Here is a 16704-nt window from a genome sequence, read left to right as displayed (position 1 = left end):
GGGGTGGAGGAGGAAGAAGTGACTGCAGTCCGGATGTATTTTGAAAGTAGGTCCTACAGGATTTACCAAGAAATTAGGAAATAGAGCAATAAAGGATGCCTCATTCCAGGGTCTTAAATCCAGGCCACTGGACGTAAGGAGATGCTAGTACTGAGACCAGGAGGCTGTGAGGGATTGGGGCTGGCATGGAGAGAAAGTCAGGAATAGGACCTCAGCTGGCTTTGTGGAGCCTTTGGGGTACTAGCAAAAGGTCACCCCTCTAGGCTGATGCTGTTGGGGCCAGACAACTGAGCTGGGTTTCAGCCCCCATCCTGCCCCTTGCCAGGGCATCTTTATGCACAGTTGAGGGCAATGGCATTAATCAGGGGCTTTGGTTTGCGACATGATAAGTTCACATTCAGTGGGATGCTGGATGGGCAGCTGGGTGTGGGTTTGGTGTTCAGGGGGGCAGAGAGAACTGCAGTTGTAAAGGCTATGTTGTTGAGCATTCCTGGCTACTTTATCTTTGTGTTTATTTACATATATATTTCATTGTATGTTATATATCCTCTATTCATCTTTGACTGTCTCCTCCGTCCTTATGCAAGCTGGAAGAGGGCCATGACCATTGCCACGTTTCCTAATCAACTGTATTCCTAGACCTCACACTGAACCAGCACTTGGCACTTAATACGCTTGATTGAATGAATAAAACTAATTGGGGATGACACTGCCTTGTACTTGTTCTGTAGTTTCAGGAAGCTGAGTGCATGGCCAGGTCTGTGTATCAATCTATATGTCAGACATACCCATTCCTACTCTGTCCAGAGCCCAAAGAGAGTTTTTTCAAAAAAACCTCCACCACTTAATACAATTTACTACATGATTACAGAAAGGAAACTTAAAAATTCAAAGTAACTTTACATTTATCAAGATTGCCTTACAACTAAAATGCACACTAAAATGATGGAAAAACTTAAAATGAAGAAAAATAAACCTGGTTTATAACAAATTCTTTTCATGGTGACTTCTGAACTTTTGGCCTTTTCTTGAGTGAACTGTTAATGCTTTTCTCTTGCATTTACTTTTGCTTGTTGGTGAGGGTTCACTTTTAAATTTTTCTTTGCTATATTACTGGTGAGAGTTCTATATTTATCTTAAATCATATAAAAAGTGACTTTATTAAACATTTCTGTTCCATTTAGACTCAAGACTGGGAAAGATAGATGCCTAGGGCCTTAGCATTTTTATTTGGAATGATCGATAATGGCTTTGCATAGAAGGTGGGGTTTAAACTGGGCTATGTACCAGTTAGCTATTACTGTATGATAACAGACCACCCTCAAATTCAGTGGTTTAAATAATAAACATTTATTATTGCTCATGAGACTGTGGTTCAGCTGGGCAGTTCTCGTGGTCTTGCCTGGGCCCATTCATGCAGTGGGTAGGCAGCCCTACTCATTTTGGCTGGGCTCTCTCACATATCTGGGGATCAGCTGGTGTAGGCTGGTCTAGCACAGCTGTGGCTGTGGGACATCTGGACTCACATCCTGTAGTAGTCTAGACAACAATTGTTCACATGGCAGGGCAGGGTTCCGAGAGTAAGACTGGAAATGCCCAAAGCTTCTTGAGGCCTCAGCTCAAAACTGGCATAGCATAACTTCTGCCACATTCTATTACCGAAAGCAAAGGGTGGAGAAATGTGGTCCTCTTTTGATGGAGGAGCTGCAAAGTCACATTGCAAAGACTATGGGCATAAAGAGACCATTAATTAGAATCGTCATCCTAACACATGGGCTTGATGGATAAAGAGGGTTCAGAAGGAGGACATGAGGGAACTGGTATGAATCTCCTTTGATCTAAAGAAAAATGTGCCCTAACCATCACTGTCTCCCATCCCACCTCCCTATATCTGGCAAACACATGAAGCATAAGCTTCTCTGCTGGCTTGCAGGTTTTAACACTTGAACTGTCCTCTCTCGGAAAAAGAGAATCTCATCTGTAATTGTCTTCAGAGAAGTTTTCATAGACATACACTAAGTTGGTTTGCAAACTGCCTGGCATATGACCATTTTTCTTGCACAATTATCTTGATCATGTTGGTTTTCCCACAAATAATGATTGTACTCTTTCCTTATAGGATTATGCCCATATGTTGACCTGTGTTACTGAGAGAGAAAAGTTTGTTGTACCCATCAAAGCTAGAGGGGCACGAGCCATCATAGATTTTCCTGACAAGCTGAATTTTTCTACTTGCCCTGTCAAATACAGCACTCAGAAGATTCTGCTGGTACGGAATATTGGCAACAAAGATGCTGTGTTTCAGATCAAAACCCGTAGGTATGCATTCCTTTGGCTCTTGTTTCTGATTGATTATAGCTAAATCTAGTCAGCACAAGTAATTTGCTAGAATAGTATTTGGGGAGAAACTGCTTGTTACAATCTCCAGTTGCAAATCTGGGAGACTTCACGGATGTGGGGGAGACATCCTTCTCATCCTAAAATGAAACTAAAATTCAAGGTTTAATAACTTCTATCCATTTTTTCCTAAATCCTCTAACCTGTTTAGTTTTTTGACACTGGATAAAAGTCCTTAGTATAGAGAACAGCTCATGGGAATTTATAAACATATTTGTTCTGACCAAGAATTTTAATGACTGGCTGGATTAGTTTTCTATCGCTGTTGTAACGAATCGTGACATATTTCATGGCTTGAAACAACACAAATTTTTTATCTTACATTTCAGTAGGTCAGAAGTCTAACTGGGTTAAAATCAAAGTGTGAGCAGGGCTGTGTTTCGTTTTGGAGGCTTTGAACCCATTTCTTTGCCTTTTCTAGCTTCTGGGGGCTGTCCACATTCCTTGGCTCATGGCCCTCAGTTTTCTCATCTGAAAATGGAGAAAAGTATAGTAGCCACCTCATAGGCTCGTTGTGAGGATGATGAAAATAAGCCGCAGGTGCATTGCAAGTGCTGTGTAACGCATTTGCTGTTTTATTTTTTCTTCCATTGAGCTATGCTGGTGTGGAAGGCAGAATAACAGCTCTCCAGATAGGCCCACGTCCTAATCCCCAGAAGCTGTAACTGTGTAATGTTACATGGCAAAGGGAGATTAAAGTTGCAGGTGTAATTAAAATGGGCAGATTATTCTGGATTCTCTGTATGGGCCCAGTGTAATCACAAGGGTTTTTAAAAATAGAAGAGGGAAGCAGAAGAGAAGTTCAGAGAGGGAGATGTGAGAACCTTCTGTTTCTGGCTTTGAAGATGAGAAAACTGAGGGACACAGAGAGGTTGTGTCACTTCTTCAAGAGCACAGAGCTGGTGACTGGGAGTGGGATTTTAATCTGAATATTTATGGAGTAGCTACAGTGTAGACACCACGAGACAATATAAAGGATGAGAAGGCAATCCCTGCTGTCAAGGAACTCTCTTATATAAGATGAGAAAGAACAATTTGTTATGGGACATGAGAATGGTGGCTGATCGGTGGGGCCTTAACAAGATCGACCAGCTTGGAAAGACAGGAAGAAAGAGGTCAAGTTCTTTTTTATGACTTAAAAAAAAAAATAGTGTTTACTGAATTAAAATTAATTCTGAAGTAGCAATGATGTAATGTCTTTTACATAAGTCTTACACTGTTTCTGAACCTTTTACCAAAGCTGGTTTCCAGTGGGTTTTTATGTATGCGTTTAAAATCAAAATTTCAACAAGGTGGATAGAAGATTCACTTTCAGATGCTTCATTTAAGTGAATTAAGCTAAATTCTGAACTAGGAAAAAATAAAAATGAAAGTTAAAAATATATTGTTTATATGGAGCTGGATTTAAGCTATTTTCAGAAGGGCTTTTATCTGTGGAATCCCTTGCTAGTTTAAGGACACATCTCTCCAGAAAGGATTAACATTTGCTTCTGCCTGGTTCTCAAAGGTTAGACTACTATGAAATTCTCTTTTGGTAGCTTCTTGGCTTAGGAGTTCCTGGAGTGGTTGCATTTATTTAAACCCCAAACCTGTATAAGACATAAGTCCAAAGTTATGAACTTCCTAGGGAAACTTTGTTTCCCTGACTCAATACCAAGACAGACAATTTTCCTTTTGTGGATGGGAGAGTGTTTTGGTAGCCCTTCAAGTTAACCAGGTTTATATGGAAATTTGGTACCAGTCCCCTGACTTGACTATCCCAAGGCCTAGGTTCCTGCTCCAGCAGGGCTGTTGAAAACCCAGGCTTCTAGGAAGCTGGGAACTCAGGGCAGACCTAGAATTAGCTCGGTGGGTTACCACTCTAGTATTTAGCTTCCTCTTTGTTTGGAATCCTGTGAGTTTTCTTTATTTTTGTGCATGTCCAGCTACACATTTTTATGTCATATTTTATCCAGTCTTTCTAGGTATCTTCTGGTGGAAGAGTTTTCAGGTTACCCAGCCTGCCATATCGTAGGTATCAGGGCTGCCATATTGCAGTTGAGGGTACATGCCTGGGGAGGGGATGTGTGTTTATCTTCCAAGAATCCCAGGAGTGTCACTATCTCCAAACCATTTCATGTAGATCCACATTTCTGTCTTGTAGAATATTTCTCCTGGCTGAAAAACTACCCTTAATATTCCTCGTAGCCCAAGTAAATACTGTAAATTCTCTCAGTTTTAGTCTATCTGAAAAAGTATTTTTTTTCATTTTTGAAATATATTTTCTCTACAGTATTAAATTCTGGGTCAACAATTATTTATACACTTTTTTTATTTTCCAGTACTTTAAAGATGTCACTCAGTTGTCCTTCGGCTTATATTTTTCTAATGAGAAGTGTGCTGTAATTTTTATCTTTGTTCCTCTGTATGTAATTAGTTTTTTTTTCCTTGGGCTGCTTTTTGGTTTTGTCTTTATATTTGCTTTTTGGCAGTTTGAATATGATGAGTCCAGGTGTAGGTTTTGTTTTTGTTTTGCTTTTTAAAAAAAGAATTTTGCTTTGCTTTTGTTTGGTTTTGGTTTTAATCCTGCTTGAGCTTCTGTGAGCTTCCTGGATCTTTCATTATTTTTGGATAATCTCAGCCATGGCCTCTTCAAATATTTCTTCTGCTCCGTCCTCTCTCACCTTTTCTTCTCCTTGAAGGAAGTCTGCCACAGGTGAAAGCCGCAGATGAAATAGTCTGCACATGTCCCATCTCCCTTGCAGTCGGAGGATTGACTGTCTTTAGATTTCAGAATGCTGTTTACCTTCCAACCTCAGCTCTCTGACAGGTTCATGGAGAGTTGTGATTTAGTTGTTTATATGCTTTTTTCATTCTTAGGGTGAAAGAAACACACTTTCCAGTTTTCTACATCCTAGGTGGAAGCTAGATCCTTGGAACTACTTTAAATAAATCAGCCATCAAAGGCAAAGGACAATTTCTTTTGGAAATCAGTGACATTGTACATAAGCACTTTTACAGCCTTTGTCATCTCATGGTGGGCCTTGCACAATTTGATTGAGGGAGAAGGAATCAGGTTGTTCAAATGGCTCACCATGACCTAGAAAGAACCTCTTTTTCAATTAGAAAATGGTCTCCCACATCCACTATCCATAATACACAATAGAAACGTCCTGTTACATTGGTATTTTTTCTACGAAGAGGAGAATCCACCTAAGGTGGAGAAACAAGTGTAAGCAGCATATCTTCCTGGACCATTTGGATGAATCTTAAAAACTACACATAAATGGCAATTTTTTTTTACATGTTTGATTCATGCAAAATCACTTCCCCAGAATCTGATAACACTTCTCCTCTCCTTTTGCCCCCAGGGCAGGCATGGAAATGGCTCACTGCTGTTACTAATCCCTGAGCTATCTCACCATCTTAAGTTGGGTTTCTCACCTTTCCCATCTTCTGTGTAACCAAGTCTCTTAATTGAATTCTGTGTTTGTAAATATTTGTGTTTTCCTGTTTAGACTGTTCATGAAATAGCAGTTTTATGTTCTTTCCACAAAATGCATGTTTTCCGACTGTCATCGATTCTGTGAGTAAACTCAGATCCTTCCAATCAATTTCTTCTCTGTTTAAATTAACCACAGTTTGCAAGTGGAGTGCCCTGATGGCTACAATGAGAAAGGATGTGGTTGAATTTGTGGTCACATCATATTGAGTCAGGAACCTGGAGAGATCCCATGATAAGTTTCCATTCTAAAAACTGCATAGGTGATTCTGTTGCCCCCACAGGATACTTCAGTTAATGTGATTGTCAATAGACATGGAAGAGCAATGGATAGTTTGGGAATTTGGAAGCAAAAGCCCAGAGTCTATTCATGGTACTGCCACTTGTAGTGTCAATATACAGCTAGAAACAGTGTCTCATAGGAAATTGTTTAAAAAACAGATCATTGTACAAGTAAGTGTTAAAATTTTTAAAAAGCATATTTTTCTCATTGAAATATTATTTAAGTAATAGTTAAGTTTATGAATTTATTAGATTCACCTAAACTATAAAAAGTAAAACTTTCTTTACATTCCTATTGCCCCTAGTAAGACATGAGCTTCTCAGATGCGATGATTATATCTAACTCTTCATTTGTATGTCCCCAGCATCTAGCAAAGTGTCTAGAATTAATAAGCACTCAATAAATGTTTCTAAGATGCTTAGCCAACATATCACAAAGGCAAAACTATCACACCTATCAACCTCTACAATAATTTAAAATAAAAAACATGCTCCAAGTATTATAAAATAGGTATAATGTTTTTTACACTAATAAAAGGAACTGCAATGTCTTTTAAAATATACAGAAAACATAAACAATTACTGTTCAACTTTATTACAAATTTGTCCTAAAATTTATGTAGGCATCAGAATAACTTTGACTATTAATGTAGGCTTACTATTGGAAGGTGAAATAGGATTAAGAAGCAATTTCAAAATCGAAAATCTCGAGTTAGGAATTAGTAAAATAAGAAAGATTGTATGAAGAAAAAATACTAATGTTCAATATTTAATATAATAGGACCAATATTTAATCTTCTGCTAAAATATTCAATCACTTGGATGGAGTAGTTTTAGTTCATAAGATTAGCTCATAATTGATCAAACAAAAACTCAAAGTCTTTTTCATGGCTCATGATTTTTCATAAAACCAAATTCCCTTTATAACCAAGTATTTGGTATTAATGAGGATGTGATATCAAAACTAAACACTTTGATAGAGCTAGCTTTATACCCTTGAGGAGCAATACCCTTTTTTTTTTTGTAAGAGCATTTTCTGATACTTGATAATTTCTAGCCTGTTCAGTTTGTCTTCTTGTAGTAAAATAAAGTACAAAATCGAATTACGGACAATGTTTAAGGACCAGAATTTAACACACTTCACCTAATTAACATCAGATTTATTGAGAAAGCTCAGGCAGTTCTAACTAGCAATGGTGATCCCAGGTGATTTTCTAACTACTGAAGAAGTTCCATGTGCTCTAAACCCAACAATTAGCACAAAAGGAAAGTATCTATTACCACTCTGTAGAATTTGGATTCCTGGAGGTCCTAGCAATGGGACAGTTGTAAAGCTAGCGCTAATCATAACTAAAAGCCAAAATGTTTCGTTATTTTAGTTATGCTAAGTTTCCATTTATATTGTCAGAAACTAGGACTCAGACTCTCCAAACCCACTGTACAGACTGGGTCCCCAGATCCCTCACACGCAGGTCCATGCTAGGTAATTGGGAAAGATTCTGGGAGCTGTTGGCAGATGACACGAACTCAGTCCTCAGCAGCAGCTTACAGGTCCGGTGGTGGCGGTGGCCTTGCAGAAGGTCCCAGGGGCACTAGCAGCAGCAGCAACAGCCTCAAGCAGCAGTAGTGGTATCCCGAGGGTGGGGGGCACTATGGATCAGAGCCGCTCATCCTTTGTACCTAAGTCATAACCCAGGACACCTGGATGCACATGCGCAATTACGTTAGACGATAACCAAGGAACACCGGGGCACACTTGCATGTTTACATCAAATGCTCGGGAAGATTCTGAACATCTGAGGGGCCCTGACCATTTTCCTGTATTTTCCCAACAGACAGTAATGTCACCTTCTCTATAGAAAATTAGCTTAGATTCTGCAATGTAATAATATCCAATCCATTTCAAAACTGTTCTTTTGCCACCAAGAAATGTTTGAGAAGAAAATGAAAGCCCAGTGCAGGAAGACAAATAATAGGGAGTAGGGAGACAAAGACAGAAGAAAATATTGTGACATTGTTCCCAAAGCCAGGAAACTGGACCCAGTCCTCAGCTCCAGATTCTTACTAAAGAGAAAGGCAGGGAAGGACTTTGAGACTGGTAGACTCACCTGCATCTCCCATTGAGCACAGATTCTTGAGATACTGAAAGCTTGCTCCTTTTCTGTTCCACCAAGAAGTTATAAATATTAATTAATGATTACAGATATTTTTCTTTTCCTTTAAGAGTTCATTGTAATTTAATTCAACAGCCTCTTCCAAGAGGCTCCTGTGAGTCAAGACTGCATAGGGTGCTCAGAGACACAACGATGAATCTAACCACGCGGCTTCCACATTCGGGGGTGGGGGAAAGAACAGGAAGTCCCAGCTCCACCACTACCTAGCTGGGCAAGTTGGGGCAAGTTGCCTGCCCTTTTGGAGCATCTATTTTCTCATGTCTAAAATGCAGAGAACAATACCTACTTTCTCAGTTTTTTCAAGGATTAAAAGAATTGACATGTAAAGCACCCTGTGTACAACAGACCATGTGCTCATGAAATTCTGTTTTCCCTTTCCTCACTTCCCAAGAGTTTCTAGCTATTGAGAGAGATCTATTTTGGTATTGCTATTTTATCTCCCTCACTGGCAACTCTAGATGCTATAAGATAAACCTTAGGATGAGCTTGGGTGTTTAAATGAAAACTAACTCTAGTACCAGGTAAACTGCAGTAAGGAGTAAAAAGAAAGTTATAGCCTCTGAGAGGAAGGAGAGAATCAGAGAAGACTCTATTTAAGACGTGACTTCTAGTCTGGACTGTGTGATAGGTGACTTTGGAGGGAGTATGGCATATGGGAAATGGTGAGTGTTCTGATGCGACCCTAGCAGTTCTGGCTCATATGTGGGGGCACAGTCTGGTTGGATGGCAGAGCAGGAGCAGTGCTGGGGGAGGTCGTGGGTGAAGGGACTAAAGCCCTCCCACCCCATTCCACTCCAGCACCAACTCGGAATGTGACAGGTGGACAGGATATTCGAACAGATGCATGTGTATAATGAGAATGCGAAAACTGGCTGGGAACAGATTGTGTGGGACCTCAAATGCCTAGGAGTTTGAACTTTATGACATAGGTTATGAGGACCATTGAAGGTGTTTGAATAGGAGATTGATGTGTTGTGACCTCTGTGTGCTTTCTCACAGTATCTCTAGAGCAGTGTGAGGGATTGAGGGGAGAATGACAAAAGCTTGGACTCATCTGAACACCCAAACTCATCTTCATGTTCATCTCCCAGCATCCAGGGGCGGCCAGTGAGGGATATGAAAATAGCAATACCAAAAATAATAATAAACACTTGTGTGGCACTTCCTATGTACCAGGCATTCTTCTAAGCACTTTACCTGTAGCAACCCCTTTAGTCCTCAACAGAAACCTATGAAGCAGGTGCTGTCATTATCCTCATTTTGCAGATGAGGAAACTGAAAGTTAAGTGACTTGTCCAAGGTCATGGCAGGGCTGAGTTTTGAACTCATGCAATTGGCTCCAGAGGCCAGGCTAGTCACCACCGGCCCAGAGCACCCCTGCAGCAATGCCTGGGCTTCCCTGGAGGATTGGTGCTGTGGGTATGGGGAAAGGACAGAGAAAGGAAGGGGGGAAATCAGGAAGTCCTCTCCTTTTGGAGAAGAGCCCCCAAGTAGAAAGCACCAGAGAAAATAAATAATTGCCCATGGTAGGAAGCCCCAGCGGTCCTGCAGTAATCATTTCAGCACCGGCCAGTGCTACTCTTGGCATAAGCTCTCTACTGTCATAGCAGAAAGCTTAGGTTTCCTGAAACTAGTTCATTATCTAACAGAAGATTTAAGGAATGATGACCCTAAAAACTATTATGATAGAAGTAAATAATCAGAAACAGCTTAGCCTGCCAGATACATTGTACAACACATTACTTTGAAAAACTGGCAATTTAAAAAAGTGAAATGGACCGTGAAAGTAATTAAATGGGTTGGGTTTCCTATTTAGAAGGAAGAATTCTATAAGTTATTTCAGGCACTTCATGATCAGATCCACTTTTCTCTGACTATTCCCTTTCACGACAATTAAACTAAACTATTTCCTGTTCCCAAATCCACTCTCATCCCCCACCCCCCACTATGTCTACATCCTCGAATTCTATTTTCAAGACTCAGAGCTTATCCCCAGTTTGCCTTTCCAAATGTATGCTCCACTCTTCTGCAGCCCGCTCTAGCCCAGGAGGCTGACCTCTGTGGCCTGGTTCAACAGGCCCCGTGCCTCTGGCTTCTGGTTGGGTTCATCCAGAGATTACCCTGCAGGCAATCAGACAGAAGGGAGATGAGGTCAGGACACTTTTCCCCCAGTGTCTTCCCTGTGAGGCCACTTGGGCTGGCTGGCTCCCTTGGCTAAAGCTCCTTGCTCCTCACAAGGCAGCCTTCTCTTGGGACTCTCCTTGTGGATTTCAAAACCACTCCTTCCCATGGCTCTCTGGGCTAGAGGTGGTAACCCCTCTACTGTTGCTCACCCTGCGCTGTCGCGTCATCTCTTGTAGTTCTCCTACACCTTTCCCACCTCTTTTACGTAGACCCTCTGGTAAACTGTCCTGGAGTATCCTAATGAGATTGTGCCGTCACTTTCCTTTTGGGACTCTGATGTATTTTTCCAATATGATGCCCTCTCTCCTCTGAACTCTCGCAAAACCTGATGTTTATTTCTTTGAAGGCACTGTTCTTTTGCAAATGACAGTATTTGCGCACATATTTTAAGTCTGTCCCTTACTGGAATCTCAGTGTTTGAGGATAAGAGCTGGATTTTATTCATTTGCGATTGCCCTAACCAGTTCCTGAGCCCAGCAGGAACACTCAATAAATGTTAAAAGAAGCTCTGAATGGCAAGAACACAAACAAAAATATTATTGCATCTGTTTCCTTTACATATTGATGATCTATTACATACTGTTAGTTTAACATTAAAACTAAAGTTCCTTCACATTAGGGAGGAAAGTATACTTCAGTTCTGGATCATGGAATTGGGGTATCGGGTCTGAGCTGCCTGCAGAACTAGAACTTACGTCTCCTCTCCTTCCTCTCTCAGCCTAGTCAGAAATGAGCTCTGATCATGTGTCTCCCTGTGTGTTGCAGGCCTTTCTCTGTAGAGCCAACTGTTGCAACTCTTAATGTGGGAGAGTCCATGCAACTGGAAGTGGCGTTTGAGCCACAGAGTGTGGGCAATCACAGTGAAAGACTTATCGTGCATTATGACACAGGTATGCATTATTCTTTGTTAAAAGTTCTACCTGTTAAGAAAGGTTGGATGGGAAGTATGATGAAGATGAACAGGAAATGGTAATTTTGGCTGCATTAGAGTAAGCTAAGATCCACAAAGTAAAGAACCAAAGAATGAATTCTTCCAAAAGCAATGATGTTGAGCCAGATATAAATCTCATCTCACTGGTTTCCCCAGTGCTTGAAAGCCGAGGAATACAGGGCTCAGAAAGGAACCTATACCCAGAAGTCAATCTGGTAGATTGAGGTTATTTATGTGTAAATGGAAACTTGAAGGTAACAAATACCCCATGGGTTTTCCATTAGATTTATTGCTGCATTTGTCTAACATTTTAAAAATGTAAACCCCAGTTCAGAAAGTTCTTGTATGTGCCCACTAGTCTACGTAAGATCCAGTTACTTTAATCCTCAGAAACGCAAATATCTTACTTAACGTCTTACATAAATAGAGGGCTGTGTCTATTGCCACTAGCATTTTTTTGAGGACCACTCTGTATGTAACCATGAAAATTACACACTGTTTTTGCAGATATTTAATTTACGGTCATGTCGACTGCCTGTACGTTATGTAGTCTCCAAAGTTTGTTTTCAAATTAATATTTTACCATTGCCATTTATTATTTTATGATTTTTCTCATTTCCTTCTTACTTCCTTTTTACTCATTCATGTTGCTTGACCCAGATTGTCTGTAGAAGGGCATTGTAGGGAGAAAACAGAAGTGTGCGGCCAGGGAAAGAGCAACTAATGGCAGCTGGGTCACATTTAGAGTTGCTATCTCTGTGGATGCATATCTGAGCAGGACAATTCAAGCCCTTGCCCTAAAGGACCCATGGTTAAATGGTCCTGGCTCCACATTGCCCAGCATAACAACAGCACATAACCAGTAGCACAGTCTATATGTCTTAAAAGTGTTAGCCATAATTTACTGGCTGCTAGCCAGAGAAACTTAATTTGAACTAGCTTAATCAAAAGGGGGATATTCTGACCCATGTAACCAAATGATGGAAGGTTAAAGCATAGTTCATAACACATTGGGGAGGTCAGTTCTCCAAGGTCGTTGTGCCATTTTACCCTCCCACCAACAAAGTGAGAGTTTCAGTTGCTTTCACATCCTCACCAACATATAGTGTTGTTTTACTAATTTCAGACATATTAGTGGTGTGCAGTGGTCTAACAGTGGTTTTAATTTTCATTTCCCTAATGATTAATGATGTTGAGCACCTTTTCATGTGCTTACTGGCCATTCATATATTTTGTGTGTGTGTCTTTTCAAGTCTCTTGCTCGTTTATTCTTTCGTTATTAATTTGTAAGTGTCCTTTGTAACTCGATATTCTAAATACTAGTCATCTGTCAGTTATATGTATTATTAATATTTTCTCCCAGTCTGTGGCTTGCCTTTTTATTTCCTTAATGATATTTCTTGATCAGCAGCAATTTTGGGTTTTGATGAAATTCCTATTATCAATTTTTTTCTTCTAAGATTAATGCTTTTAGCCTCTTGGCTAAGAAATCTTTGCCCTCTCCAAGATCATGAGTATATTTTCCTATGTTTACCTCTAGAAGGATTATAGTTTTAGCTTCTATGCTTAGGTTAATGATCCAGCTGTGATTTAATTTTTACGTGTATGTGAGAGAGGGCCCCTGTGTCATTTTTTTTCCTGTATGGATTATCAGCTCTCCTCCTTCCTATTATCTTGTTCTGGAACACTGTTTAGAGTCACTCTATTTTCCTATTACTGAATCTATTATTACTCTATCATTCTTTTCTTTTAATCTCTAATTTATGTTTTCATTTCTTTGTCACTGGATACTTTCTTCTTATCCATTATCCCATTCATTAATTCCTTCTTCAGTGAGGTCTCATCTGCTGAGTTTTAATTCTTCAATTATTTTGATTTTTATTTCTCAAAGTTTTATTTAGCTCTTGTCAAATCTGATTGTTCTCTGCTGTTTTATTTTTCAAGTTTCCCTTTTATTTCTAAAATATATTAAACATGGTTATTTATGTTCTGTATCAGATAATTCAAATATAATTTGGATTTATTGAGTTTATATTTATTTTATTTATATTGCGTTTTAGTTAGTCTGCTGTTTATTGCTTCTGTTAAATTTTCAACCTCAGTATCTATTCCCCTTTGTGTTTTATAATCTTTGGATTTATAATCCCAGCTTTGGGCAGGCCCTGGACTTTATCTCTGTCCTAGGCACACAACGCAATCTTTAAAGCAGAAGTTCAAAGGTTAACAAAAGCCATTATAGCAAAAGCCAGCCCAGGGATTCCATTATTCCCTGGTATTCTTCACTTCACTTTCTGTCCTTATGTTCTTATCAGGTTAGTGATGAATTTAAAAGTACTCATAGTTTAAAAACTATTTATCAAGTGTTTTAGTTATTTAAGTCTCCAGTTTGGTTTGCTGCCTAAAACTGACTCTAATTTATGGCTTTTTTCACATTCTTCATTACTGTTTACGGAGTAGCTCATTCTTTCCCACTATTTTATAACCCTCTCTCTCTATTATATTATAAACATGGGTTATCCCTTCATGTATTTAGGTTTTTTTGGTTTTTTTTTTTTTTACTTTCTCTCAGCTGTATTTTCTGGGTAGAAGTCTTGAAATTTTCATTAGATTTGTTCCTATATATTCAGTGGTTTTTGATATTAGTGTAAGTGGGTTTTTTAATTACATTTTTTATTGAGATATGATTTATTCTTTTTTATTTATTTTTTATTGGTTATGGGTATTCCTGAGATACAAAGCTGATTGTCACCCCTTGAGCCCATGATGTGAGGGCCAGATTCATACTGGCAGTGTACCCATTACCACAAATTGCTTTTGTACCCTGTGTCCCCCACCCAATTATCCCCAACCTCCCTCTCTCTCTTTCCTCCCCACTCCACTTTGTAGCCCAAGGAATGTTCCCTCCCTCTGCAAGTTCAACGCACCACTGTGGTCTTTCTTTCCTTCCTTCTTTCTCTCTTAGCTCCCACATATGAGTGAGCACATGCGGTATTTATCCCTTTGTGCTTTGCTTATTTCACTCAACATAAGTTTCTCCAGGCTCATCCATGTTGTTGCAAATGGGAGTATTTCATTCTTTTTTATGGCAGAGTAGTATTCCATGGTGTATATATACCACAGTTTCCTTACTGAATCATCCATCGATGGACATTTAGGTTGGTTCCATGTCTTGGCTATTGTAAACAGAGCTGTGATGAACATGGGAGTGCAGGCATCTCTTCAACATGATGATTTCCATTCCTCTGGGTATATACCCAGAAGAGGGATTTCTGGGTTGTATGGAAGATCTATCTGTAGTTGTTTGAGAAAATATTGAGGTATGATTTAGATATGATAAGATGCACAGATCTCAGACGTAAAGTTTGATGAGTTTTGTCAAGTATAAATACCTGTGTCACTACCGCCCCATTCAATATATAGAACAGCCGTCTGCTCAGAACGTTCCCTCATGCGCATTCCCAGTCAGTCCCTCAACCCCTCACCCCAAAGTTTCTCATTTCTTCTACACTATATTAGTCTTGCTGGATCGTGGACTTCAAATAAACGTACTCATACACTATACTCTTTTGTGTCGTTTCATTCACTCAACATAATGTTTTTGAGGTTTATCCACGTTCTTGTGTGTGTCAGTAATTCCCCTTTTATTGCTGAGCAGTATTCCACTGTATGGCTATACGTAATTTATCCGTCCTCCTGTTAATGTAAATTTGGGTTGTTTGAGATTTGGGGCTATTATGAATAAAGCTTTAATAACCATTCTTGCACGGGTCCTGTGTGTGTGCGTGTGTGCGCAGATGTACATATGTTTATTTCTCTTGGGTAAATGTATAGAAGTAGAATTGCTGAGTCATAGTGTAGTTACAAGCTTCACTTTATGAAAAACTTCCAAATGGTTTTCTAAAGTGGTTGCACTTTTTGTTCCCACCAGCAATGTACGAGGGTTCCAGTCACTCCACATTCTCATCAATTCTCGGTCATGTCAACCTTTCCATTTTAGTCATTCTAGTGGGTGTGAAGTGCTATCTCATTTTGATTTTAATTTGCATTTTTCTAGTGACTAATAATGTTGAGTATCTTTTCATGCACTTTTGACCATTTTTACGTCTTTTGTGAAGTGTGTGTTCAAGTCTTTTGCCTATTTGTGGGGTAATTTGTGATTTTGTTATTGACTTGTGTTTTTAAATATATTCTCTATATAAGTCTTACAGAAAGAATTGTAAATATTTTCTCACAGTCAGTGGATAACAGTATGGAGGTTTCTCAAAAAACTACAGAGAGTACTACCATATGATCCAGCAATCCCACTACGGGATATGTATCCAAAGGAAAGGAAATCAACGTGTCAAGGGATATCTGCACTGCCATGTTTATTGTGGCTCTATTCACAGTAGTTCTATTCACAGTAGCCACAATATGGAACCAACCTAAATGTCCATCAGCAGGTGACTAAATAAAGAAAATATGGCACATATACACATTGGAATACTACTCAGCCATAAAAAATAATGAAATTCTGCCTTTCTGATTTTCTTAACCGTGCCTTTTCATTAGCAGCAAAATATAATTTTGATGAAGTACAGTTTATCAATTTTTTATTTTATAACTAGTGTAGTGTTTTTATTTCCTAATTTTATTTTCTAAATTTGTGTGGGTATATTGAATTACAATTGAATTTTGTATGTTGATCCACAGACCTCGCTAAATTAACTTATTATGGTTTATCTGTAGATGATTTTGGATTTTGTATATACATAATCAAGTCATTTGCAGATATAACAATAGTTTGATTCTTTTTTAATCCTTATGCCTTTTATTTCTTATTCTTTCTTGCTTGGGCTAGACCTTCAGTACAATGTTCATTGGCAGGGATGACAGCAAATATCCTTCTCTTGTTCTCCATCTCAGTCTCAATCTAAATCTCAATTCTTATACTGAAGTGCTCAGTATTTCATCATTTACTATGATGTTTGCTAGAGGTTTTTAGTGGAAAGTCTATCAGAATAAGAAAATTCCCTTCTGTCCCTAGGTTTTTAAGACTTTTAATTTTGAGTGGGTGTTGAATTTTATCAAATACTGCTTTCGCATTTGTTGACATGATCATATGTTATTTTACCTTAATTCTTCTATTTCAGTGATTGGTTTTGAAATGCTAAATCTCTGCTATATTCTGGGAGAAACCCAAGCTTTAAATATTATCATTTTAATAAATCACTAGATTAGATATTCTAATACTTTGTTTGAGAGTTTGGCATCCA

The 16704-nt window shown here is 39.0% G+C and overlaps 1 protein-coding gene across 1 annotated transcript in view; it reads left to right on the top strand.

Annotated features, from left to right (window-relative positions):
- The window catches only part of HYDIN (HYDIN axonemal central pair apparatus protein), a 364550-nt gene that overhangs the window by 28266 nt on the left and 319580 nt on the right, over positions 1–16704 (top strand). Inside the window, exons 5-6 of the mRNA XM_063112309.1 lie at positions 2120–2319; positions 11284–11408. Of these exons, the coding sequence (XP_062968379.1) occupies positions 2120–2319; positions 11284–11408 (325 nt within the window). The remainder of the gene's footprint in view (positions 1–2119; positions 2320–11283; positions 11409–16704) is intronic.

The sequence above is a fragment of the Cynocephalus volans genome, chromosome 10 (assembly GCF_027409185.1).
Source record: "Cynocephalus volans isolate mCynVol1 chromosome 10, mCynVol1.pri, whole genome shotgun sequence".
NCBI classification, from domain to species: Eukaryota; Metazoa; Chordata; class Mammalia; order Dermoptera; family Cynocephalidae; genus Cynocephalus; species Cynocephalus volans.
The sequence above is the reverse complement of the archived record's forward strand: the minus strand, read 5'-3'. Positions and strand labels throughout refer to the sequence as shown.